The 26,925-nt window shown below is 38.0% G+C and overlaps 2 protein-coding genes across 2 annotated transcripts in view; one reads left to right on the plus strand and one right to left on the minus strand.

The window, feature by feature from the left end:
• The window catches only part of rela (v-rel avian reticuloendotheliosis viral oncogene homolog A), a 35,977-nt gene extending 24,715 nt beyond the window's left edge, over nucleotides 1-11,262 (minus strand). Inside the window, exons 1-4 of the mRNA XM_033983799.2 lie at nucleotides 11,127-11,262; nucleotides 6,602-6,637; nucleotides 6,224-6,369; nucleotides 1,252-1,397 (exon numbers count right to left, since the gene is read on the minus strand). Coding sequence (XP_033839690.1) covers nucleotides 1,252-1,397; nucleotides 6,224-6,369; nucleotides 6,602-6,637; nucleotides 11,127-11,133 — 335 coding nt within the window. The 5' untranslated portion in view covers nucleotides 11,134-11,262. The remainder of the gene's footprint in view (nucleotides 1-1,251; nucleotides 1,398-6,223; nucleotides 6,370-6,601; nucleotides 6,638-11,126) is intronic.
• Nucleotides 11,263-20,986: 9,724 nt separating this feature from the next.
• The window catches only part of LOC117386344 (serine/threonine-protein phosphatase PP1-beta catalytic subunit-like), a 40,265-nt gene continuing 34,326 nt past the window's right edge, over nucleotides 20,987-26,925 (plus strand). Inside the window, exon 1 of the mRNA XM_033983693.2 lies at nucleotides 20,987-21,137. Within this exon, the coding sequence (XP_033839584.1) occupies nucleotides 21,086-21,137 (52 nt within the window). The 5' untranslated portion in view covers nucleotides 20,987-21,085. The remainder of the gene's footprint in view (nucleotides 21,138-26,925) is intronic.

Below are 26,925 nucleotides of genomic sequence, written 5' to 3' on the forward strand. Positions count from 1 at the left end.
CTATTTATATCTTTGTCAACACATCACCTCCCTCCAATCATGAGCTCCCTACAGACTAAGGCCACTGTGTTTCTCTCAATAGACTTAGAGACACAGACTATCACACGTTAATATTTGTTGAATTATAGTCTGACATAGTCTACATGCAAAAAAATAATATTTCTCTCCCCCCAGATTAATAGAGTTTAGTGTTTCGCTCTTTGAAATCCACACCCAAGTTTTTCAGTCCTGTGATGTTTTTTTTTTCCTTTCTTTTTTACTTGTAAACTGCCCTATTTGTTTTGATACAGACAATACATGTCCCTGATTGGCTAATCTACCTCTCAATATGAACTTGGTGAGATTCACCTGTGACCAGATTCACAACTTTGCAAAGTATTGGGGAAGAGTGGATTCTGGGCCCCAGGCTAGTCAAATGCTAGAATTATGACTATTATGAGTAGGAACATAACAATTTGAAGATTATTCACAATTATTGACAATATGACCAAACCATGAAATAATTTTTCTTTTCAATGAAATGTGACATATCAAGATAAAAAAGTACTTTGAATTTAGGTATACTTTTTTATTATAGATTGAGTCATATCTTCTAAAAATGGTGACAATTAATATTATTATTATTTATTTATTTTTTTTATACCAATACTTTGCCCTAAATACACTAGCAGTCAAAAGTTTGGACACATCTCCTTATTCAATTTTTTTTTCTACATTTTATATACATATAGAAGACAAATATATGATGGAAGATAAAGGTTTTAGAGGATCTACCCTATGTTGACAAAGCTGCAAACCCTTGGCCTTCTGGTTTTTTTTTTTTTTTTTTTGCTACATTCCATATGGGTCCATTTATAGTTTTGATGCCTTCAGTGAAAATCTACAATGAAAATAATTATGGAAATAAAGAAGAAACATAAATGAAAACGTGGGTCCAACTTGCGACTTTGACTGTATATATGAGTTGGGACTTTTAGGTAGTTTAAGAAATGTGCTGCTGAAATCCCACAACTTAACTGTAGTCATGGGTTTTAAATTCCTTTTTGATGCAACATTTTGTTTTAAATTGTTAATTGCTGTAGCATCAGTCCTACTTTTTTATTTTTCTGAAACCTATGGATACATTTGAAATAAATCAAAGTTCCTATTGAAACACAAACTAGTCTGCAACAAAGACTTGCTGGTCTTACACTCTTAGAATTCCTGCTACAATCTGAGGCTTTTATTCCTTGCTCTATTTGAACGTCTCACCTGTGTATCCTCCGTTCCTGCAGGTCAGCCTCATAGAAGCCATGTTTGCAGTCTTTCCCGACAAGCTCATGGGGGTGGGGCTTGTGCGGGGGATTTTTGGTCACCAGGGAGATGCGGACACGCAGGGGACCGCTGTAGTTGTGCACCTGCAAAGAAAGGGAAAGATATTAAAGAAGGCAAATTACTGGTGATGATGAGATGAGTAGAAAGTAAACTGTGTAACCAAAGCAATGGCTGCCAAAACCAAACTTAAACTGTAAATTTAAAATAATGAATTTAATGAGAGGTGCACGTTGTAACTTTTCTGGTGAATGATCCACCAACTGCTTATCTCCATGGAGATTCTATTACTTAAGCTTGAATCTTCCATGGCATGGCAATGAACACATTTATCTATAATTGAATAAATGTAGGACAGACAAGTTAAGTGCCATACTGCGGAACATTTCAAGCAAAGCAATAACATCTCCATGGAGACAAGCAGGTGGCAGACCTTCCACCAGGCCCTTACTATTTTATAAAAAAGGTATTACAATCACAACTAAACCCTGCCAGTGCTTTAACTTATAAAAGAACACAAACAGGTTTTTCTCATTCTAGGTATATGGGTAGGCCATTCCTCATGTGAAATCTCAGAACCTCCGGAATTCATTCTCCGAGCTGCAGAGGCTGCACTAGCACCAATTAACAATTGGCTGTAGGTGCTGGGGTTTAGGTAGTGACAATTCAAAGCAGAGAGTCCTTTTAGGTTTAAACCAACTACATTTCAGCACTGAAACTGGCAACCCAAGAGACTCATATGAGGCTCATTCTGCTATCTGAATGGATAGTTGTCTTGAGAGCCAAAACATCAAATCATAAATAAATGGGTCAATAAATCAGTAGTAGAATTTATTTCATATCTGGAGACACAGATAGATCAGGTTTATGAAATTTAAAATATTATTTGTGACGTGTAAACTAGTCTTTGACTTGGCTGCAGTCCTATCTGATTTCCATTAGACTAAAAATATGCTCAATAAGGTCCTCAAACTTTTCACACAACCAAATAGGAAAATTGACTTACCCAGTATCACAAAATCTTAGTAATTTCTACACCAGAACTAAACCAGATCTAAATAAAACCTATATTTAGTTTAATTTTGTTCAGGACTAAACCAGATCTAAACAGAACCTATACCCATGACTTAACTCATTCTAATGGTGTGTTCACACTGGGGCATGAAGGACGCACAGGACACCTCTACTTTAACGCTTTGCATTAAAGGGAAGATGCCTCCTGGACGTGCGTCCAGAGCGTTCCTGACGCGGGTCTGCAAGTGTTTTCCTGTTTTTTATGTGTACAATGGCAGACCAGGTTGAGAGTGTCTTTGGCGTATTTATTGCATAAAAGTCATCAACGGAGGCGATCAGCTCGGCGGCGGCGTGTCTGGGTCCATGATATAATACAGAGGCGTTCCGAGTTTAGCGAGTTTCATCACTTGCTCCAGGAGCCACCCACTTAACTACAAAGAGCTTAACATTGTCTATGGTTGTGATTCCTTATATTTATTTACTTAGCAAGTATTATACCACCAATATTTTAAGACTGTATATTCTTGCGCTGTTTCTTGTTTGCAGGTACTAGCTGCAAGGACTGTGCTGCTGACTGTGGCTTCAGGTTCATCACAATATGTACATTCAAGATCGACCCTAATTACCAGGTTACATAGGGAAATTAATAAAACATATTAAAAAAAACGTTTTATAATCATATTTACATATTTTATGTTTAAAAAATTTACAAAATTGAAAAATCAATATTTATAACAAATATTAACACAAAAAAGATAATTTAACTATTCACATATTTATTTATTTATTAGGAAAGGACCTTGTCTGGAGGAGGAGAATGGGAAGTGAGGGAACATATGAAGGAGAGGAGAAAGGAGGGTCTGTTTCCTCCCCTGTAGAAGGTGCCACCTCAATCTACACAGTAGGCTCCAACCTGCAGTGTTTTCATATAATAATCTGAATACAAAATTTTACAAAGTCAAAGTTAATACAATGAGGTGGCACCTTCTGCAAGAGAGAATGCAGAGACAACAAAAAGTGCTCATCCTCGGACTGAGCAGGAGGAGGAGTGCCGCCAGTAGTGTTCTCTTGAAGCTGGAGGGCAACGACTCCAGGGACCTCTTCTTCACTCTCCTCCATGGTGGACCTGCAAAAAAGAAAGTGTTATGAGAATGACGTTTAAAGATAAGTTAAAAACAACCAGTACAGATGAAAATTACAGGAAAATTGAAGACTGTATGAGGTTGTTGTGAATTTCAATGTGCAACTTCAGTGTTATGAAAGCCTGACTACAACTTAATGCCTTTACACACCTGTGGGTGCAGCAGAAGGACCAGCCTGCCCTAAAGAAGCAGCAGCAGACTGATCTAGGAGGTGGGAGTCCTCTTGCAGGTTATTCTCAACTGGTTCTGTGATGATGATAATAAAGAAATATTCCACAGCAGTTATATTTTTGCTTTGTATATTTTATTGTACACTGAATTAAAATTACTCAATTCCTACTCTTATTATTACAACATAGCATAGTGAACGAAACAGACAGGTTGTATGTACATAATTTTCCAATGTCTTTGACTGTACTCAACTCCACTGAATAAATACATAAACTCAATCAGCTACAAACAAGCGACAACAGCAACTTAATAATGCTAGCACGGGCTAGCCCGAAGGGGGGCAAATATTTTACAGCTCCAAAGTTGTGATAACTTACCAGACACACCAAGCTCCTCACTGATCATTCTCCAGGCAAGGTCCTTTGTGTCCCGGTCTCTATAATCTGCCAACGTCACATTATAAAGTAGAGGGCGCTGGCAAACGGAAATCACACGGCTGTCCTCCATTCTCCATGTGTGTGGCTCCCCGATCTTCCGAATAATGACATCGCTTTGTCACTGGAGCGTATCTCTGATTGGTTGATGCTGCGCGTCGAACGCCAAAAAGATCAGCTTTTTCAATTTTTGGATGAGCGTCTTGAGCGTCTGACGCCTGGACGCTCAAGACGCGCCACGTCAACGCCAGATTCACACCGCTCTGACGCTTGAAGAGCGTCACAAAAACGCAGGACGCCCAAGACATGCATCCACCATAGACTTTGAATGTAAACTGGACGTCTCTGACATGTGAACACACCATAACAAGGGAAAAATTATAGGGATGGAATGATATGGATTTTTTTGAGCTGATATGCAAGATCTGACCAGCTGCTGTGGCTGATGCCAATATATAAATTTTTTAATTCATAGGAAAGCCCATAAATGTACCTTAAGTTGAAGTAAAGGTCACATATTAACTTTTCACTTTTATTACAATAACAACAAAATGGGATAATAATTTGTTTGTGTAAACATACAGCTTCTATTTCCATTGTTTGTTACGAGTCTGTTCAAAAAGGCAAATCTGATGCACTGAGGACAATCAGGGTTGATGCATGGTCACACAAGATGGGGTAGTGACAAAAAAATATAGGTATTGAATATCAATATCGGCTGATAAAGATATAGATAAAACTGTATCGGCTGACATATATATATATATTGCCCAGCCCAAATGTTACATAATTGTTGATTTGATTGACAACATTTTCTGGTAAAGACAGGTGTAACATCAAGGCATTTTCATTTTATGTATGCATATAACTTAATGGCACTGATGCCAAATCAAGCTTAGGATACAACCAGAGCAGATCAAATAACAATATGTATTTGGTGCTTTATAATCTGCTAACAGTATAGGTCAGGAACCAGTTATGCTAGAATAACTGGTTGTGGGTTTTGGCACAATTTATTTAAGCTAATGCGTCACCAAATTTTCACTGACAAATCAACATCACTATTACACTAGTTCTGTACATTGAACACAGCTAGTTTTCACTGTGAGATTACTACTCATTGTTGTTGCTTAACCATTCTTTTGCTTTGACACATGCAAATTTAGGCAACATAATTTGATTCATGTTAAAACATAAATCACAAAGCTAAATGTAGGTGAATATGTCTGAAAATCTCAATTCCATTCTCACTAGGGCACAATAGAGCACAAAATTATACCATACTGTCTTATATTTTCATCACATGAAAAATAATACTTGTATTACAAAAATCCTTAGGTAATGCATTTGACATTTACAGATTTACAGTTGTAATTTGTTTTTCTAATCAAATTGTTTAAAAGTTATCTTTGAATCATCATTTTATTAATTTTGTCCTAAATTAACCTGTTTTTTTTTTTTTTCTTTTGACATAGTTACCTTTGCCTTGATTTATGGAAATGTTATTGCTTTGCTTGTAATGTTCTGCAGTGTAGCATTAAACATCTCTATCTTAATACTATTGCATGTGTTTATATTGCTCAAAAATCGCTTAACAAACATACCCCTCTTATTCCTCTCCACAGATCTAACCTGTAACTTAACCTGATGGCATCACCTGTTCCTCTCCATGGAGATCTATAAGTTGCCATGCTTTAGAACATTCCAGACAAAGCAATAGCATCTCCATAGAAGCAAGCAGACCCTCCATTAAAGTTGCACAGTGCCCCTTTAAAGAGGGGGTATTTTACTTCTGGGGAATTAACTTCTAGCGCATAACATATTTACATCACCATGTTACCATTTATTGTTTTGAAATGAAAATGCTATATTTGCCAAAAACACATTTAATAAATTTCACTTTCGTTTTTAACTCTCTTGACCCTTCAGAGCACTATCACATTCAATCAGCGTGCATCCCACTAATGAAACAGCGTGCATTCTGCTAATGAAATTTGCATCAGGTTTGTTAAATTTTTCTGTGCCATTTTGTATCCTGCTTTTGTATACTTATGGAGAAGTCGGAGCATAGGCTTAGGCTTTAAGGCTAAGCATTGGACAAAATCTTATAGTTAAACATAAAAATACTCCCTCTTTAACACAAGACAATACCTTGATGGCGGGGTGCGTCTTGGTGGTATCATTGCTCTTCTCTCCAGGGATGCTGCCAGCAGACCGTCCCTCGCACTTGTACCTGAATCGCATGCCTCTCTGCTTGGGCTGCTCAATGATCTCTATGTAGGGTCTGGACTGTTGGACTGCAAAATATGCCAAAAAAGTAGTCCTTTAAGAAAATATTTTGTTCAAGAAATGTCATCACGTACTTTGGGAGATGATAAAAGTGGGTGTCAACATTGTGAAATCATGGTTAGGTAGTGCTGTTTGCTTTTGATAAGTGAGGAGACATCAGTAAGAGAGTTCAATTGTTTGCTCTTAAAAACTAGGGCTGGTTACTCATTTATAATGACTTTTATGGGAAAAACGACTTGCCTGGATTGACTGTGCTCAAGCCCCAAGGATATACGCCTGTGGAGAGAAAGACAAAAATATATAATAAATAAAAATCAGATACTAATCAATACTAAAACTAGTAACAAAACTAGATACTCATTTCAGCAGGTATCGAGACTAAAAAAAGCCATATTCACAGGACAGAAATTAACTTTCCCTGAATAGCTTTAAAACAATCTTGAGCTGTATTAGAACAAGTGTAAGACCACATAGACTAGTATACACCCATGGACCACTATGGAACCTATCTGGATGACTGAGGGATTATGTAGATATAAGACCATAGAGTCATATAAAAGTACTATGATTTAATGTTGAAAATTACATTCTATTGTCAAAAGAAAGTGTAGTGTAAAGTGGTATTGGAATCAGAATTGATTATAGAGACAATTTCTTAGTATTGAAATCAAATTTGAAATGTCGTGATTGTAACAACACTTATGTAAATTAAAATTGTGATATTAAAGATGTAACATTTGTGGTAGAGGGTCTGACACCTGCTTGTCCCCACTAAGATAACACTGGGGTTTTAGTCAGCTAAAGAAATTCTTGGCCGACTAAAGACATGTCTTGCTGATCAGTTAGTCAACTAAAAAAGGGGCAAAAGCTGTCAAAACAATTAAGTATATCTGACACAAACTGCACTCACAAGACTACACCTGCATGGGAGTTCATGCAAAAACAACTACTTATGCAGAAAAAAGTCCTAGAAAACAGATTACATTTATGAATCAATTAATCTGCCTTTTTATATATAAATACCAAATCTTTCTGCTTCTGTCTCATATAAATCCTTATAATGTAAATAAAATTATTAGTCGACTAAATGCCTACAGCCCTAGACAATGTTGCTTGGAATGTTGCATAATATCACATTAAGCATATCTATTACTATGAAAACAAGTGACGCTACCATGACAAGTGACAGATCTGTGGAAAGGCAACCTTACTGACTGTAAGAATACATGTTTTTCCACGTTATTTTTTGAGCATAATGTGTGATATTCAAGAACGTTTCCATAGAGACAATCTGGTGGCAACCCACCGACCAGAAAAGTTGCATAGTGCACCTTTAAATTTCTCATAAAACCAACAAACATTTCAGGTGTTTAAAACTAATTAAAAAAGTACTATACTATAAAAGTAGTACTATACTTTACCACTGATTGTAGGATTTTACTGTAAGCAGAGTAATTACATGGTTATTGTGCGCAATTATGCAATGAACCACATAATTAGCCTACAGTGTAGGCTAGTAATCCATATACCATTTTCAATTTCTATGCAGACACGTAGACATTCTCAGTGACGACATGGAAACACACGCCTCTTTCTACTTTATTTTTAAAAAATCTGTTTAGATTCTTTTTCAAATTGGATGAAAGTAATCACCAAGGGCCAGTAAAAAACAGATGTTAAACCTAGGCCTGATTATTTTCAACACTTTTGCATTTGGTTCATCAACAATAGTAGATAAGATCTGCAGCTCATTACATTCTGCTTTATTTACAACCAGTGGCCCAACTTTTCATGTCATTGGGGTCGATGACACAGCCCCAAACTTGCTCAGCACATAGTTGTGGTGTAGCTAGCATTGTGTGGAAATGTACCAGACCACGCCGCGTCCAAGGAGGTCAAAGGGTACGGAGCTTACAAGCCCTTCCCGGCAAACGCATAATCAAGTATCATAAAATTTTCAAAAGCAACAGAGCACAAGGGGCAAAACAAAAGCTAGCCTTTAGCGTATCTGCAGTATCTGTGCTGGGCTGCTTTTAAATGGCAACGGATCAGGCGGTGTCACGTTTCAAGGCTTTTGAGCAGGACTGTAGAGGTTTGAATGGAGAGATTCAGCAGGGTAGATCGGATGAAAGTAAAGGAACTAAGAAAAAAGCTAAATTCTGCTTTCCAAGTTGGAATATGTCTATCGCTAGATGATGACTAGAGAAACTTTGAGAAAATAGCCTGGTAATTCTTTACAGATTTTATTTCAGGGCAGGACTAGCATGGTGTGAACCAATCCAAACAAAGGCTGTTGTGTACAAGATTAGCAATATCCAGTCTTGATCAAGTTTTTAATCCTGGAAAGTCAAGTCTGATTACAATTTTTTTTATTATTATTTTGTGCAACTGAGAATCATCACAACTAGTGTGGCAATATTTAATAATTAAATAATATATAATATTATTTTTCTTTTACTATAGTAGTTAGACTGCAAAAGGCATGTGAAAATCTTTGACCCAGCTGAAGCTACAAAGACACCAAGTATACTTAATAGAACAACACAAACTGTACTGTCATAAAATGTATTTTCTTCGGAACATGGCATGTTTTGAAGTCTGAGTAAAACTATTATTCCATTATTAATTTAGATGTGGTTTAGTTAAATAATTAATTAGTTGGTTGTTGTGATTTATCTGATTAGTTTCAGCCCTATTAAATACAGACATTTATACAATAGGCCTACAATTTAGTCAACAAGCCAGTTGGTAGCATTTTCATCATACAAAACATTCAAAATCCAAAAGCCTCCATCTTTAACATTATTTTGCTACTGTATAGTTAAATTGAAAAAACGCTTTTCAAGTCAAGTCTTGATCACACCAGAAAGGTCCAAATTTTGTCCTTTTTATGTCCCAGCAATATTTGCAAAAATTTCTATTTGGTTTTGTTTAGTAGGCCTATCTGATTTTCTTTGATAAATGTATTAAGGCAATAGTTTTGGGTTTTTTTATCTTGCAATGCTGCAATGTGAACCAAACAAACTATAGTTTATTTTGACAGATAAAACTACAGAGTATGGCTACGTAAAATTGCAAAATCTTTATTTAAATAAAAATCAGAAGTATCACATTTCAACACGATACTAATATGGAATTATGTAATACCATATCAAAATGCCATGACACCATCACAAAATTATGTGATAGTACCTCAATACCACGTCCTACTATCTTGAATACTATGAAATAAATAAATGGATAATGTGCATTAGAAACAAATCCCATTATTAATGAAATTGTACTGTTTACAAAACCGTATACCAGGTAATTTTAAAAGAAAAAGTAATATAGCTGCATTACATCTATCCTTTACTGAACTTGTAATCTGATATAAAGTGCATAATTGTGTAAGGATTACAGGTTTCATTTAGCTACAATATATTTTAACACTTGAAATGATGCTAGCCCCAGATCGCGTGGTTAATCTGCATAATAAACAAAGCCCATGATTCACGAACTTGTAGTGTTGACAAAGCCGGCCACCAGAGAATTTTAAACAAACAAGTTATAGTCTACAGTGTATGTTATAATGTCATAGTCAAGGGAATAAATGTGTAAAACATTGTAGATCCCATGTCACAGCAGTCCGACATTGTTGACATTTCTCTGCTTAATCATTACAGACGGGAAATGTACTTAAAGAGTTACTATAAAAAAAACTGTACCTCACTGTTTTTTGTATTATCTAATGTGCTCGGCTAAGAAAGTACATTGAGAATTCAAATTAACGAGATATTAAAGGTGCTCTGTGTAACTTCACTGGTGGGGAGTTTGCCACTGCTTGTCTCCATGGAGCTGTTAATGCTCTGCCTACTTGGAATGTTCCACAGTATGGCATGAAACTGGTGTTACAAGTGAAATCTGTAGACAGGTAAGAATGCCTGTTTTTCAAGGTATTTTTGAGCAATGACCTGCTATTGAATATAATGCAAGCTGGATTACAAATTTCCATGAAGCATTCCAGGCGTCTCCAAGTCAAGTCGGTGGTGGAAAAAACAGCACAGAAGGTATAGTAGACCTATAGCTTAAATAGCTTTGTACTGCTCTGAATTAAAAAAAACACAAAAACATCCATCTGTGGGCAAAATGTTATTAACTATAACACGTTTCTAAAACTACTTATTCCCCTTGTCTTATGTTGTTGCTAAAGGGCTAAACAAAATTTCGGATGTGGCCAAAACTATGTCTGCCCAAATCTTTCTTTTGAAATAGTTTTGTCCACAAGTCTTTTAATTATAATTGAACAGATTAGAGAATGTAGCCTTTGCGTGTTTTCAAATTCTGTATAACAACGCTAAGCACACATTTAAACTTTTTAAAATATTAAATCAAACCGTTGCTAAAGACCCAATTCAGTTTTAAATACTTAATTCTTAGAGATGTCAATTAATTTCCGTCAGTGTGATCTGCACTGGGGCGGTTGTACACATGGTCCTCCTCAGGTGAGCTTGGTGGAGCTCCAACTCTTAATACTACCACTTTAAACCGAGACGACATTTTGTTGGCTTAACATCTCCCAAATGTAGTCGAACTGGCTCAGCGCAATATGAATTCTCCTCCAGTCAAGTCTCCATTTGCTATCGCTAGCAGCTTCCTCCACTCCTCTGTGTTAGCGGGGCTTTCCCTTGAGCGCAAAACAACTCGCTACCATTCGCATACAAACTATTTAGACGTTTTAGCGACAAAAAGAGATTATAGATACGCGTAATGGGGCTGTACATACCCGCCATGGCTCCCCCCTTCGTCCGGACCAGTGTCGGGGTGGTTATTAGCTGTTTTTGGTGGAGATATGGCACTAAAAACACGACGGGGATAGCTGAAAAGTTTCTTGACAGAGTTGTGCGCTGTCTGTGGCGTCGCCTCTTGGGTCCGCCCCACTGCGTCCTGTGTAAAGTTGGAGAAGTTGACTGCGGCTATACCCGGTTTATTTGGTCTGCAAAGTAGTACAGTGAAAAGTAATAGTATTGAACAGTATAAAAAGGCACATAAGTTTAAGACGGTTCAGTACACAGTTCTGATGATTTGCAATGCCAAGTTTGGCAACTTTTCAATAGAGTACTATTTGGCATTCCACTTTGCACTTGTGTTTTTGTATTATAATACAAATGAAATTATTGTATCTATAAAAAATAAACAGTAAATAAAATAGTGACATAATATATCACAACAAGATTTTGGGTTTGATTTCCAGACTTCTGCAAGTTAGGCTGAGCTGCATTGTTTGAAGGATGGGTAAAATCCAGATACTATGAACGACATGTCACCCTATGAAATCATGTCAGATAGCCTAGCGTATGAGTTGTATGAGTCTCATTCATTTTTCCCATAGACTTTCTGTAAAAAAATAAGTAAAGTTTGCAAGCTTGCTTATGGCAAATCTGCTATGTGGTAACTAATAACCACAAGACCTGTGATTTTATTTTATTATACTTTATAAACCGCCAAGTTACTAAAACATTTCGTTAAATCTTGCCTTTTAAACGTGTTTTTTTGGATTTGAAACAACTGCGTTATGGATATTAGTTAGCACATAGCTTTTCAGCCTCCGTGATGCCATTTTCTTCAGCCATCTGGGGCCAGGACGCGGGGGCAGCAGTTTAAGCAGGTACTCACAGACTTCTCCCATCCCAGACACGTCCTCCAGCTCCTCCGATGGGACCCCAAGGCGTTTCCAGGCCAGCCGCCAGGCCAGCCGCCAGGCCAGCCGCCAGGCCAGCCGCCAGGCCAGCCGCCAGGCCAGCCGCCAGGCCAGCCGCCAGGCCAGCCGCCAGGCCAGCCGCCAGGCCAGCCGCCAGGCCAGCCGCCAGGCCAGCCGCCAGGCCAGCCGAGAGACACTCCCTCCAGCATGTCCTGGGTCTTTCCCTGGGCCTCCTCCTGGTGGGACATGCCCGGAAAACCTCCCTAGGAAGGCATACTGGAGGCATCCTAGCGTAGTCCAATATACACTGGGAACAGGTCTGACCTACTGCCGGTAATGTGAACACAGCTCCTGCTCTGGTCATACAGGGACCGGACATCCTTAGTAAAGGGCCCCAGACCACATGCTCCCAGAGCACCACCTAAAGGGCACCATGTGGTCAAATGCCTTCTGCAGATCCACACATCACATGTGGACTCGCTGGGCAAACTCACATGAACCCGCGAGGACCCAATGGATTTTCCTCTCCAGTACCCTTACCGGGAAGGCTGAGGAGAGTGATTCCCTTGCAAGTGGAACACACCCTCCGGTCTCCCTTCTTAAAAACCCCTTAGCATTCCGGGTGATTTTGGTGAAATTGCCTTTGTTCTGACCTCTCCAAATTAAAGTAATCACCATTATTGAACCCTCAGTAGTAAATGCACTAGTTTGGGGTCTTTGTAAAGGTAACACCCTATAGTTTTACCCACAGGCGTCAGAATCACTGTAAGTTTGTCTGCTGGGCATTTATACACTTTGGAACACACATAAAAAAAAAATTTCTCATCCTCGCCAAAAAAAAATTGTGAAAATGAAGGTGTATAAAGCTCCAGTAGGTAGCTGGGGACAAAAATACACCATACCTCAACTGACAAGATTGTTGACCACTTACATTTCAAATTTGAGGTCAATACCTATAAAAATGAGGCCTCTCCAAACCTATCTGAATGAAGACATTTGGAGAACGTTTGGAAAAAGTGCAATAACTTTTGAATGTTTCAACCCACAGACATCAGTGAGGCTCTACTGAAAACTCACACTGAGAGGAATCTGTATCTGCACACCCAGCTGCTCTATTACTGTACATTTATATATCATATCAAAACACAATATAAAATGTATATTTGTATATAAAATACAGTCAAAACAAGTGCTATGGGTCAAAATAAATATATATTTACAAACCACACACTGCAAACAATCAACAAACACACACACACTTCAAAATGTAAACAAACACACTGGAAACTAAGAACACACTGTACATGATTGTACAGTGAGACAGTCATTTTGCAGCAGTGGCTCAGTGGTTAGAGCTTTGGTCCCGCAACCCGAAGGTTGGAGGATCGGACCAACTTTGGTGTCAATCACAAGCTAACAAGTTTGTTTTGCGCTGAGGAATAAAGTTGGCGCTGACAGAAGTTTATTATGCCTGAAACTGACAAAAGAAATGCAGAGAAGTGACGGAACAGATTTCACTTTCCTGCAGCAGATTGGACATGGAGGCTCTAACTTCCTTTGTGGACATAATTTCTTGACTGGATTATATTCTCTGGACCTTTACGGAACGAATGAGGCCAACTTTGTGTGAATATGTTGATGTTTGACAGAACCAGAGCGCTCAATGGTAAATGAAGTGCAAATCTACATTTCTGACTTCTCTGTAAAAACGGCTTTCCTGTCAGCACTGTGGTGATTAGAGGTGTAAATGGTTTACATATTCAGAAAGATGAATGCCGAAGCTTTCATTTGATGTGTAGATTGTTTGTGTGGGTGACGCAGAAATACACGTACATTGCTGTAAAATTGTAACGTAAAGGCGATGGCCCGGAACGCTAAGTGGTTTTAAACAGAGGGACCTCCAGTCGAGCGGTACTGTCCATGACCCCCACGCGATGTTGCAAAGACGTGTCAGCCAAGACAGCTCCACAATATCCAGAGACTTAAGATACACAGGATGGGTTTCATCCAACCCTGGAGACTTGCAACGGAGGAGCTTTCCAACCACCTCAGTGACTTCAGCTTGGGTGATGGATTTTATCTACTATTATTTTTACAAGATTAACAAGCAGTAGCCTAAGCCCTTTTGAACCACCGTCTGTTTTAAAACATGCTTTTATTCTGAAGTGCGCAGTACTGTGTTTTCCTATGCTATTTCGCTGCTTTGACTCTGCCTGTCCTGTTCGGGCTCTGCAGTTTCAAAGCCTACCTCCACCCTCCACCCACTGCGGTGCAAACAGTGCGGAAATACCCAGATGACGCACTTGAAAAGCCGAACTAGAGAGAAGCGGTGAGCGGGGAGGGGGAGAGAGCGCTCCGGCCCTGAGTCATTGCCTGGAAGTTTACTCGGCTCCTGTCTCCTCTTTTCACTGGTTTTAGCTTAGTTTCACCACTTCCTCTGGGAGCTATGTTGTTCTTTCACTTTTTATTTGGTGTGGTTGCATCAACAAGCTATAAGGTTCCCAAACTAGGAATATATCTTCTATGACCGCGGAGGAAGAGGAAGTAATGGTTACGGCCTTTGAAAAGATTTACAAGTTTGTAGTTAACATTTCTACTGGGGGGTATGCTACCTAATTGCCATGGAGACATGGCATTTAACCTATCTATATAGGCAAGCAGGCCACAGGTAACACCAACAGACCAACTTGATCCGTGTGAAGGGGAGCCCCCTTGCATTGAGAATACACGTGTTTTAGAATTAGTTTTATTGCCATTGTCAGTGAACAAAATTCACAACCAGGAACTTGCTTTGGCCTTATGGTGTAACATTAAACCATGAATTAAGGTGCAAACTTTGATCAAGTAAAATCAAAAAGAGGGAATGCATTAAAATAAGGAGAAAAAGAAGAAGAAGAAAAAAAAACAGTAACTGGTGTTATAAAGTGACAGGTGTTATAGAGTATTCTTGAGTCCAACAGCAGAGGGGAAGAAACAGTTCTTGTGGCAAGAGGCTCTGTAGCCTTCGGCCCAAGGGGAGTGGCTCAAATACTTCACGTCCGGAGTGAGAAGGTTAGCCGTGATAGACATGCTCACCCCTGAGTTCTGGAGATGTACAGGTCCTGGAGAGATGAGAGACTGCAACCAATCACCTCCTCAGCAGAGGAGCTGTAGTCTGTGCTGTTCCTGTAGCCCCAAAATACTACACCATGATGGAGGAAGGTGGACTCAATGACGGCCGTGTAGAACTGCACCTGCCACAGGAAATTTATATGTATATAAAAAAATCTCCTTCCTACTGTAGCCACTCCTTCAATGCCCCAAGTGCTCCTATGACCACGGGCACCACTGATACCTTCACCTTCCAGGCTTTCTCCAGCCCTGAGCCCCTGGTATTCCTCTAGTTTCTCATGTTCCTTTTTCCTGATGTTCCCATTACTTGGTACTGCGATGTCCACCACAACGGCTTTGCTCTGTTGTTTATCCACCATCACAATGTCCAATTGGTTCACCATCACCATTCTGTCAGTCTGTATCTGGAAGTCCCACAGGATCTTGGCTCGATCATTCTCCACTACCTTTGGAGGTGTTTCCCACCTTGATCTTGGGGTTTCCAGTCCATACTCTGCACAGATGTTTCTGTACACTATGCCCGCCACTTGATTATGCCACTCCATATATGCTTTCCCTGCCAGCATCTTACACCCTGCAGTTATGTGCTAGATTATCTCAGGGGCCTCTTTGAACAGGCTACACCTTGGGTCATGTCTGGTATGGTAGATCTGGGTCTCTGTCGCTCGGGTGCTCAAGGCCTGCTCCTGTGCAGCCAGGATGAGTGCCTCTGTGCCAAGCCATTGGTAGGATTTCTTGATATCAGCCGCTTCAGTTATGTTCCAGTGGTACATCCCGTGCAGGGGCTGATCCTTCCATAATGGTTCCTCTAGCACCTCTTCCTCTGCACTCCACTGTCATTCGCTGACATTCGCTGAGCACGTCATCTGTTGGGGCCTTGTCCTTGATGTACTTCTGGATCTTGGATGTTTCGGCCTGGACTGTGGCTCTCACACTCACTAGTCCTCGGCCTCCTTCCTTACGGTTCTCACACAGTCTTAGGGTATATATATATATATATATATATATATATATATATATATATATATATATATATATATATATATATATATATATATATATATATATATGCAATCATGTCATCAGGTGTTAAATGTTCCAGTATCAATGATTAGCATGCACATGAGGCATTCTGTCAGTTTTTGAAGTAGTCTCTCATAAATTTCATACAGTGCTGTTCTCTTCTAATAGACAGTTATGACTAACCCACTTTTTCATAGAGAATACAGTGATAGGTTTCAAATCCATCACCTGTAATAAAACAAAGGGCAAAGTGAAAGAGTGGATCCAGCTGTTTCAAAGCAGAGGCTGAAGTCTGCATGTACACCACATACTCATAATCCAGTACGAAGAGGAAGGTGCGCTATTTCTTTTCTGTAATTTATTGAGATATAATAATTTTTTTCTGTAGTAAAATGATAATTTTGATTTTAAACTGCTACATAATTATGAGATATGTTTTTAAAGGCTAAGTTTTTGTCAAGCCAAGATCCAAGATAGTTATAAAAGCTGACTCTTTGAATTGATGTACCATTTAGCTTGTAAAGATTTGTAGCTTGCACATTATGTTTTTTTTTAGTTTTTTTTTTAGAAATATATATACTTAGTTTTATTTGTATTCAATGACAGATTTATGAGAAAATTTTGGATTTTATTAAAATCATGTTGCAGTTTTAAAAACGCCTGATCAGCACAAAACAGCAACATCTGCATATAAATGTATGTGGCTTTCTCTTAAATTGTAACCAATGTAATTAATAAAAATACTACTTACAATTTGAAAATCTAATCGGCTACTGCCTGGGTTCAGTTTGAAAGAACATTTTTTTGGAACCTATTAAATATAGCATTGTAAAATCCAATATACTTCAAGAGGACTGCATGATCCGTTGAATCAAAAGCTTTAGTCAAATCAATAAACAGAGCTACACAATTTTGTTTATCATCAAGGGCTGTGAAAATGTAATTTAAAAGTTTTGTGGTTGCAGTGCCAGCATGCCCTTACTGACTGATAAGACTTCAAAATGGAGCATTTATTTAGATCAATTGTAACTTGATTTGCAACTAACTTTTCTAAAACTTTTGCAAGACGAGGTTATTTAGATATTGACCGGAAATGATTTACATTTTTAGTTGTCCCACCTTTATGAAAATGCAAAACAATTGCAGTTTTCCATAATTCTGTTACAACTGCCAGTTGAATTGATAAATGAAATAAAATGAAATAAATATAATTAAATATGGGGCAGCTAATAATAGAAGTGGAGTGGAGTGCATTTAAGATATCCATGTACCGGTAAGTGAAAGGTCTTGAAGAAAAAATGTGAGTGTTATCTGCCTGAGATTCAGATTCAACATAATCAAGATCAGAAGGATCATCATTATTATCCAAAACATCACATGGAGGGATAAAATGCCTATGGAAAGAATCACATATTTCGTCTTTAGAGTTTACAATAGCTGAATCTAATAATATTCAGAATTATTCAGTTCTGTCCTCCAGAACTTTGCTGGATTTCCGTCACCTTCTACCAGTGCAGACATGAAGTAAGACGTTTTTGTCTTTCTAACTGCATCTAAACATTTATTTCTCTTTTTGAGAAAAAATATCAAATCCAAATCTTTATGTGTGTGCAGTTTTCCATGCAGCATTTCTTGCAAGTTCTGAGTTGAACCAAGCAGTGTTACAGTTTTTCATTCAAATGTTTATTTTAGGTGCATGTAGGTCTACAATTTCATTAAATGTATTAATAAAAAAGTTTAAGGTCATATCAGAGTCAGGGAATGCTGAGGTTAACCCGATATCCACCTGCTCATTGAAATGTTTATATGATCTTCTCACCTTTATAGACGGATGCGTCTTTTTCAACTTTTATATTTCAGTTACATCCAGTTCAACAGTGGTCACTAAAATCAAGTGGAAAAACACCCTTGGCCTTGGTTTGTTTTTTTTGTTAAGATTACAAATTTCTAGGGTCAGGTCTAGTTGGAATAGAAATTAATTGTGTGAGAATTAGGCCACTGTGTAGGTCTTTCAAAGTTTTGGACTATTTCTCCAGCCAGTTAATATTTATATCACCCATTATTATTATAATAATTATTATATATATATTTTTTTTAAATAATTTTATTTATTATTAGCATTTTCCAGTTTAGAAAGCATCATGAATAAAACATTTAGGCTTTGAGCAGGAGAATAACACGGTCCACAAACAAGAGACCTTTGACATAAATGGCAACACCACTTCCTTTAGATTGCCTGTCACAACGAAAAACTTTATAATTTTCAGCATTGATTTCCTTATCAATTATTTTATTTGAAAGCCACGTTTCAGAAAATATAAATATATCTGGGTCTATTTGCCCAGACTTTAATGTAATCTAATTTAGATCAGATATGATACTACGTACATTCATATGTCCAGTCCCTTCCTTGTCTTGAAGTTTTACATATCAGATAGGCCTCCCATGAAGATGAGCAAATGGTGCAGCCCCAACCAGAAACGTTACATACATACTGCATCTTTAACTGACTTTAACCAACTTTTTAAATTAGAGAAGGAGACAGGATAACCCCTCTGCCTCAGTAACACTGGGTGGACATACACACTGCACAGAGCAAAATCAGGAATTTAACGCACAATCTCCTTACTAAAATGTGGAAACAGGATAACCACTCTGCCATAGTAACACAGGGAAAACACGCACACTCCACTCAGAGAGATCAGGAGTCTAACCCACAACCTCCTTACTGAGACGAGGAAACAGAATAACGACTGTAGCCACAGTAACACAGGGAGAATTCCACTCACCTTGCAATAATAATAACAAAAGCACATTTGGATAATATTACCATTGTATGGTCAGCAGATGGCGCCAAACAATAAAATATTAATTACTCATTGTATAGTACTATATTTTAAAGCTGTAACAGGTTACATAGACCTACTTAACCTTCATTTTAACTGTTCACTGGTATATTTATTAGTTCATATTAGCAGCAGTGACAAAATAGGTTAAGTGTAATAAAAAATGGGTATTATGCAAAATTAACTTTCTTAAACTTTCTACCATGTTATAAAGTTGTTATTCCCTCAACAAAAACATGTCTGAAGAGGTTTTAGAAGTCATCCATGCCTGTTAATGTGAGTAATCTAGCGATCTCTTCCAGGCCCCATTCAATCCCTCTTTATGGTTAGCAGTATCCTGTACATTGCTCAACCCACATGTCAACGCAACCCATGCATGAGGCCATTTTTGTAAATATACAAAAGCAGGATGCAAAACAATACACTACAACTTCACAAACCTGATATGATGTGCAGTAGTTTAATCAGAGTTATGTTGTGATAGGACACTGAAGGGGGACTGATTCAGAGCATCAAAAACTGAAACTATATGAATATAGACTTTTGAAGACAATAAAAGGTAACATGGTGACCTAAATATGTTATGTGTTACCAATTCATATCCCATAGAAATGTAATGCGTACTCTTTAAAGTAGTAGCCTGCTTGGTCCTGGATTGAATGTAATGTAATGCAGATGTAGTCTTGGTTTGGTCCTATTCAAGTTTATGGTCTAGTCCAGATGTCTTTCAAGGCCTACACAATTCCTCCACCTCTGCTGACACATGAGTTAAAAAATAGTAGATGAGATGTTGACAAATAAGAAAACTTTGACAGATCTGACCCAGGAAACGATTACATCTGTAGTAGTCACAGAGTTGACACTACAAATATTTTTGTAACTCCATAGAGTCTATCTCGGCTACTTGTGTTTATAAAATGTGAAGTATTTTTAAAGGTGCACTGTGTAACTTTTATGGAGGAGGGTATGCCACCTGCTTGTCTTCAATGAGATTATGTTGACTTGTCTGCAAGGTTACAGAATATTGCATTAAATATTCATATGCTTTTATTGCTCAAAAGTTATCATCATGATACAAATCATGGTGAGCTACAATGTATGTACTTTTTTTGCAGAATCATGCATTTCGAATGTCGCAGGGAATAGAAATAGTAGATGTTCTCTGTCACTCACTGTAAGAATGCATGTTTTCAATGTATTTTTGAGCAATGGACCTGTAATACAGATGTAGTTGAATAAAAGCAGAGGTGGGTAGTACTCAGTTACATTTACTTACATTTATGTAACTTTTTAAAGATTTCAGAGTATTTTTCAGCATACCTTTACTCCTACTTAAGTAAGAGAGCTCTTACTTCAATAGAAATATTACTCAAGTTAAAATTTGGGTTACTCTTTCCACTGTAAGTCTACAAGTGACAAAAGCTATATGTTGACATTATGAAATTATTTGAACATTTGTGTTTCTTGCACCACTCCTTTAGATTTAATGTACTTTTTCTCAATTTTTTGTTTTTATCCTTTGAAAATACTAGGTCTTGTGCATTAGTTAATGTTTTGTCCTTCAAATTACATTAACATCACATTATAAATCAGACGTTGCATACTTACAGTTACTCTTATCCAAATGTTTTACTCTTTCTTAAGTCATTTCTCAGACTACAACTTTGTACTTCTACTCCAGTAATATAATTTTAAATATTAAGTAACGTTACTCTACTTGAGTAGGACTATAATTTGTGGATACTCTACCCACCTCTGCGTTAAATGCCATACTGTGGATAGTTTCGGGTTACGCAATACCGTTTCGATGGAGAGAAGAACTGATAATTAGCTCTTGTTCTTCCACTTCTGTTTAACGTTCACTGGACAGTTTATAAATTCCACTCACAGTAAACGTGGAGCGTTAGTGGGCGTGACCTATGGGGTGCTGTACGTCAGTGGGCGTGGCCTCAGTGGGCTCGCTGCGTGTCTGCGTGCGGTCGTTGGTGCTGTGAGGCGGTGCCTGGCTGCTCCTGCTCTGCCTGCTCCACACTGCGGCGGCGGGCACAGCTATACGCTACAGAAATGGCGGAGGGGGAGTTGGACGTGGACTCGCTTATTTCCAGGCTTCTAGAGGGTAAGATCGTGCTTAAATCTTCTCATTTTCGCCATTTTACTCGGGTTATTCGGATGAAAGCGCACTTGGCTAGCTTTACCCGCGCACAGGCTTCGTTTGGTCGGACCTTGAGCCAAGTCTCCGCCTAATTTTTTCTCTCTCAAGTGGTTGTTCTCCATGCATCATATTTTTTTCCGACTACCTGATTTTCACTAATGCCGTAGATGCGTTTGCTTCTAACTAATATTCGAGTGCTAGCTTATTAGCACTGCAGGGCTACAGAATGGATACGTTATGTTCGGTTACGAAGTTGTGGACTCCTTGTACCCCATTTAGAGACGTCACTGACCCTCCTTTGTGTCACCATGATTTTCATGCCACTATATTTGTACATTCCTTTGCTGTTACCTGTTATATAGGCATGTCATGTGTATTGGCAAAGAATAACTATGTACTTGTTAAAAGATCTTTTATAGGACGTAGAGTTGTTACGAAATGTTATGCATCAATAATAACCCGCATGTCAGCTTTAAACTTATTTTAGATGGCTTAAAGTAAAAAAAAAAAGTTGCTGTCAGGTTAGTGTACATCTGGAATTGGGTTGCAGTAAAAGTATTTCTAAGATGTCGTACAGTGTGATGCTTGTTGACACAGGCCTTGGGCTATAATGGCATGCGATTATTGGGCTCAATTTGCGCCCTGTTAGCGTTTCAAACTTCAGTGGTGTTAACTGGACCTTATTACGGAGATATAATCGTGTGGCAAATGTACAAAATATGCAATCCCATTAGTTCCAAATTTGACTTTAGTTTGGCATAAGAGTTTAAAGTCTAGATTGTGCATAATTTATTTACTTTACTATTTTGATTCAAGTTTTTCTTCTTTCTTAACTTTTGCGTGTGCAAATTATATGGGATTACTTGAATTTGATCGAAAATAGGCTACATTACTGTTTTATATGGGAATCTTGACTGCAATGTTTGGTTTTCAGAGGAAAATTACAGGATCGTTCAAAATTGCTATATTTTGACTTTGTATGCCACAAAAATTATTAAAAATTGTTGTGACATAATATTTTTTCAATTAAATTTCAATTTACACACACAAAAAAATTTAAGTTCTTTACATCTTGACAGCAATGCACAAATTATAAAGATTAATTTGTGATTCCATTTTGTGAGTTATGTTAATAGGCTTATTCTACTATATTTTTTAAAAGATAATTCTTTGTCTTTTAACACAAATTTGGTTGTACCTTAAAAATGTTTTTTTTTTCTTTCTTGAAAATGCAAAATTAAGTTCATATTGGAATGATTCTAGGAATGCATCGATGTGATACTGGTATTGGATATCGGCACCAGTACAGGACAATTTGCTGGGTTGGTTATCAGTTCAATGATATGAATTCAGTTGATATCCTGGTTGGGCCTTTCATTTGATGTATTAATGGTCAAATTTGGCCCTCCTGGAGGTCTGATTTGGCCCGCAAAAGGGCTCTGAGATTTTAAGAATAATCTATTTTGATTCAGTTCTTGATGAAAAAATGAGAAGGAGACCATGTCTGTGTATTTGGTAATATTTAAAGTCTATTTAGTGATACATTTCATTGAAGAAGAACTTTTTTATGTGTAAACTGTCATTAGGTTTGTCCATCGACTCTCTAATGTGCATTCATTTTGGCCTGCTGAGGAAAAATTTTGGGTGCCCCTGGTATTACATTATACTGGCTGATCTAGACCCAGAATATCTCATAAGGTTTGATTTTTAATTCCTGTCCAGTAGATACTTAGATAAAGAAGATAAATAGCAGTTACATAACACAATTGGATCCATAAAAAAATAAAAATAAAATGCGTTTCATCCAGATTTGTGTTTTTTTTTTTTAAGCTGCCAAAAAATTGCATTAATATTAATATTTTTCAATTATTATCTTTTAAAAAAAAAACGGGTTTAAATGACATATTGAGAAAAAAAAATTGCTGTTTTTACATTGGGCCCTTCTGATTTGAATACACACAGATACACTTCTGGAAATGTATTCGTTTTTTACTCCAGCTATTCAGACTCAGAGATATTCAAAGCCAACACATCCAAACCATTTTAGGTAACTTTCTGTATTTTTATCTGGTTTTACAGGTATGAATTGTCCAAATATGTCTTGTGTAGGGTGAAGGTCATAGGGGGAGGAGCTAAAAGTGGGCACATTTTTTAAAAACATTTTTCTAAAATTCATTTGGTTTACTGCAGAGAACTGAAAAAAAAAGTTTTTGAGATGGGGGGGGGGGGGCAGGCAATCGAACAACCACAGCCAACGTTATCACTGCAATTGTACCCTCAGATAGACATACTGCTATAAAAGGACATGTGAGCCACTGATTCAAATACACACAGAAATGCTATTTGAAATATTTATAGATTAGTTTCCGTACTAGGCATATTTATCTGTAGAAATGCTTATTTTATCATTATGTTAGCTGTAGTAAACAAAGTAATTAGCGTATATGTTATAACCAACCTTCTTTTACATTTTTGACCCTGCTTTCCACTCTCCTACAGATCACCATTACCATCACTATGTAGCCTGATAAACTCTTAACTGTACTCTGTTACCATACATTATTTAGGCCCTATGTTCAGAGAGCCATGAAAAGTGGTGTACAATAAATGTTTAGACACACTTCCTAAATCAATCTAGTCTTTTTTGTGTGTGTGTGTCTGTTTGAACACTTTCTAAGAACATTGACTCCTTGGCTGGCTGCCGGACTGCTGTTTTGTTTTGGGTAGCAGTGTGAGTGACTTGCATTACTAAATAGTGGCCTGAGTTGGGTAAGCTTCTCTCCTGTTCACCTGTCATTCATTGTCTTAACGATGGTAGCATCAGTGTTGGAGCCCGCCAGCCGACAGTGGGTAAACATTCAACCATTGATTTCGTGTGGGCAGGGAGTGGATGCTCATGGATTGGTTTGGCTGGGATAATGACAGGGATTGACTGAAAGGGATTGTAAGGCAGAGCTGTGTTGCTTTAAAAATGGGAATGGAACTTAAAGGCACAAATGTTTTTGTCTCAAAATGTCAAAATCAGTACTGTCCATTTAAAACAGCTTGCAGTGGTCCAAACATCTTAATTATTCACCCTGATGAGTTCATAAGCTTTTTTTTTGCAACTCTCAGAGACTAAAGCAAAGTTTTCCTGAGACAATAAAGCTAACAACAACTAGCATGCTGACAGGCACTTCCAGTTTACCAGACAATAAAACAATATGTTTTTGCAAGAAAAACCCAACAATATCATCCACAAATGTTGAACCTTAAAAACTTGACATATTAATATGGATTGAAGTTCTTAAAACTTTCAATAATAATGGCACCACTTTCAAGCTATGGTGGAAAAGTGTTTTCATTTTTCTTTATTTAACAAAGACTTTGTGCCGGTTTTTGTTTGTGGTTAGGTCTTGTAATTACAGAGATATTAATCATAAGCCATGTCAACAAATGCAATCGGACAGTTAAACAGCAGATTTGGTATTTTCCTGCATTTAAACCCATTCTTCATCTATTCACAAAGGACCCATCTCTGTTCTCCAATATTTGAGCTAGGTTTATTGTTTTAGCGACTTAATGCTGGAAGGTTAACCTGTGCTCATTTTATAGGAGCTGGGGGGAGAGTGGAGAACCTGGAGGAAAGCTTCTCAGGCACAGGCAGAACATGCAAAGCTTCTTTTCCACTGGCATGGTTTGCTTGAGGCCGTCTCAGAGTGGGTTTGTTTGGTGTGGCTCCCTCGAGTCGGGTTGCGGTTCCATGCCTTGAGCACAGCTCTGGGTCCAGAGGCAGGGATCTCCTCCGTGAAACACTGACGTCATCCAAACATTACAAAACATTTCTTAATAAATAAAATCAAAATCATATTTGAATTATACTTGTAATTATAAAGCTAATTTCAGCAATTCACAAACTAAACAAGAGATGTTTAGTTTGTGGCATTGTGAGATGTGGCTAAAGCTTGCATAAACACAAAACTAGTTCTGGTTTATTGTCAGCTTTTCTGCATTTATTTCATTTCTCTACCCTGCATTTTAACCTCTCTTTATATAATGCGTTGGGTTTGGCCATAGACTGTATAAAGCGTTTTGGTCAAGTCAAATTAATCTCATTGAGGGTAGTGGTTATGGGGAGAACTTGGAGCCAGGCTCCATATAATTCCAATCACGAGTATCATAACAACCAAAGAGTCAATCTGGAGCAAAGCTGTGGAAGGTAACACCTCCTCCCTCCTTCCATTTAGCAAAACTGTCAATCAAACCTATCTTTAACACTAGTGAGACCGACCTCGGGGAAAGAAAGCAGCTGATTGGTCTCTTATTAATGTTCATATCTTGATTTACGGACACAATAGTGAAATAAAAATACCAGGATAACGTAGAACGGGTCAATATGAAGATTTTAAGATCAAAATGACAAGCCTAACAGTTTTCCAATGTAAAGTGAATTGGAGTCGATGGAGCCAGAAGCGCAGCCCATGATCACTTCCTATTTGGAATGAACTGGCTAGTAGGTTAGCTATGTCCATTCATATATGCAGTGTAGGAGTTTGGTTAGATGCATTAAGCACTGGAAATGTAATATTTTCGGTCTTTATATACAGTGCTGTGAAAAAGTATTTGCCCCCTTACCGATTTCTTACTTTTTCTGTACCTTTTGTCGCTCTTAGCCATTTTAGATCAAGCAAACTTAAATATTAGACAAAGATAACTCACAAGTAAACACAAAATGCAGTTTTAAGGGCCAATTTGATTTATTAAGGGAAAAAAGCCATCTGAACCTACATGGCCCATGTGAAAAAATTGCACCCTAAACCTAATAACTAGTTGAACCACCCTTAGCAGCAACAACTGCAGTCAAGCTTTTGTGATAACTGGCAATGAGTCTTTTGCATCGCTGTGGAGGAATTTTGGCCCAATTTTTTTTTACAGAATTGTTTTAAATCAGCCACATTGGAGGATTTCTGAGCATGAACTGCCTTTTTAAGGATATGTCACAGCATCTCGTTTGGGTTCAGGACTGGACTTTGACTAGGCGCAGAACCCAAGGGCGCTTCAGCTTGTTGGAAAAAAATTTTCTTTTTTGTCAGCAGTGGCATTCGTCTTGGATCTCTGCCTTGCATGCCATTTTTGCCTAGTCTCTTTCTTATGGTTGAATCATGAACACTGATCTTTACTGAGGGAAGTGAGACCTGCAGTTATTAAGATGTTTTTCTGGGTTCCTTTGTGACCTCTTGGATCAGTTGTCACTCTTGGATCAGTGTACTCTTGGGGTCATTTTTGTAGGCCGGCCACTCCTGGAAGGTTCACTCTACCATGCTTTCTCCATTTGTAGATAATGGCTCTCACCATGGTTTACTTTTCTTCTTATTTGCTCCTGAATTTCTTTGGATCGCAGCATGATGTCTTGGGTTCAATATAGCCTACTACACCTCGGGATGGGACGATATTCAATTTTAGACTCACGATTATTGTGGCCAAAATAATCGCGATTAACGATATTATCGCGATAACTATTAACATGTTAACGTTCCGACGGCCCGGAGAAATCTGTGCATAATGGCACATTTTACACACTGTTGTTTTGCGTTTTAAACATGACGAAATGGACAAAACAAAGGGCGTACGTGATTGAGGACACTGTGGATGTTTGTATAAGTTATACTAGAGACATCTCGGACCCGGAGCGGTTCATGTAACGAGTAACTATTCCACAGTGGACTCAGGAGTAAAGGACCTTATTTTTTGATGGATTGGATGCTGTTCTCGA

The sequence above is a fragment of the Periophthalmus magnuspinnatus genome, chromosome 18 (genome assembly GCF_009829125.3).
Source record: "Periophthalmus magnuspinnatus isolate fPerMag1 chromosome 18, fPerMag1.2.pri, whole genome shotgun sequence".
Lineage (NCBI taxonomy): Eukaryota > Metazoa > Chordata > Actinopteri > Gobiiformes > Gobiidae > Periophthalmus > Periophthalmus magnuspinnatus.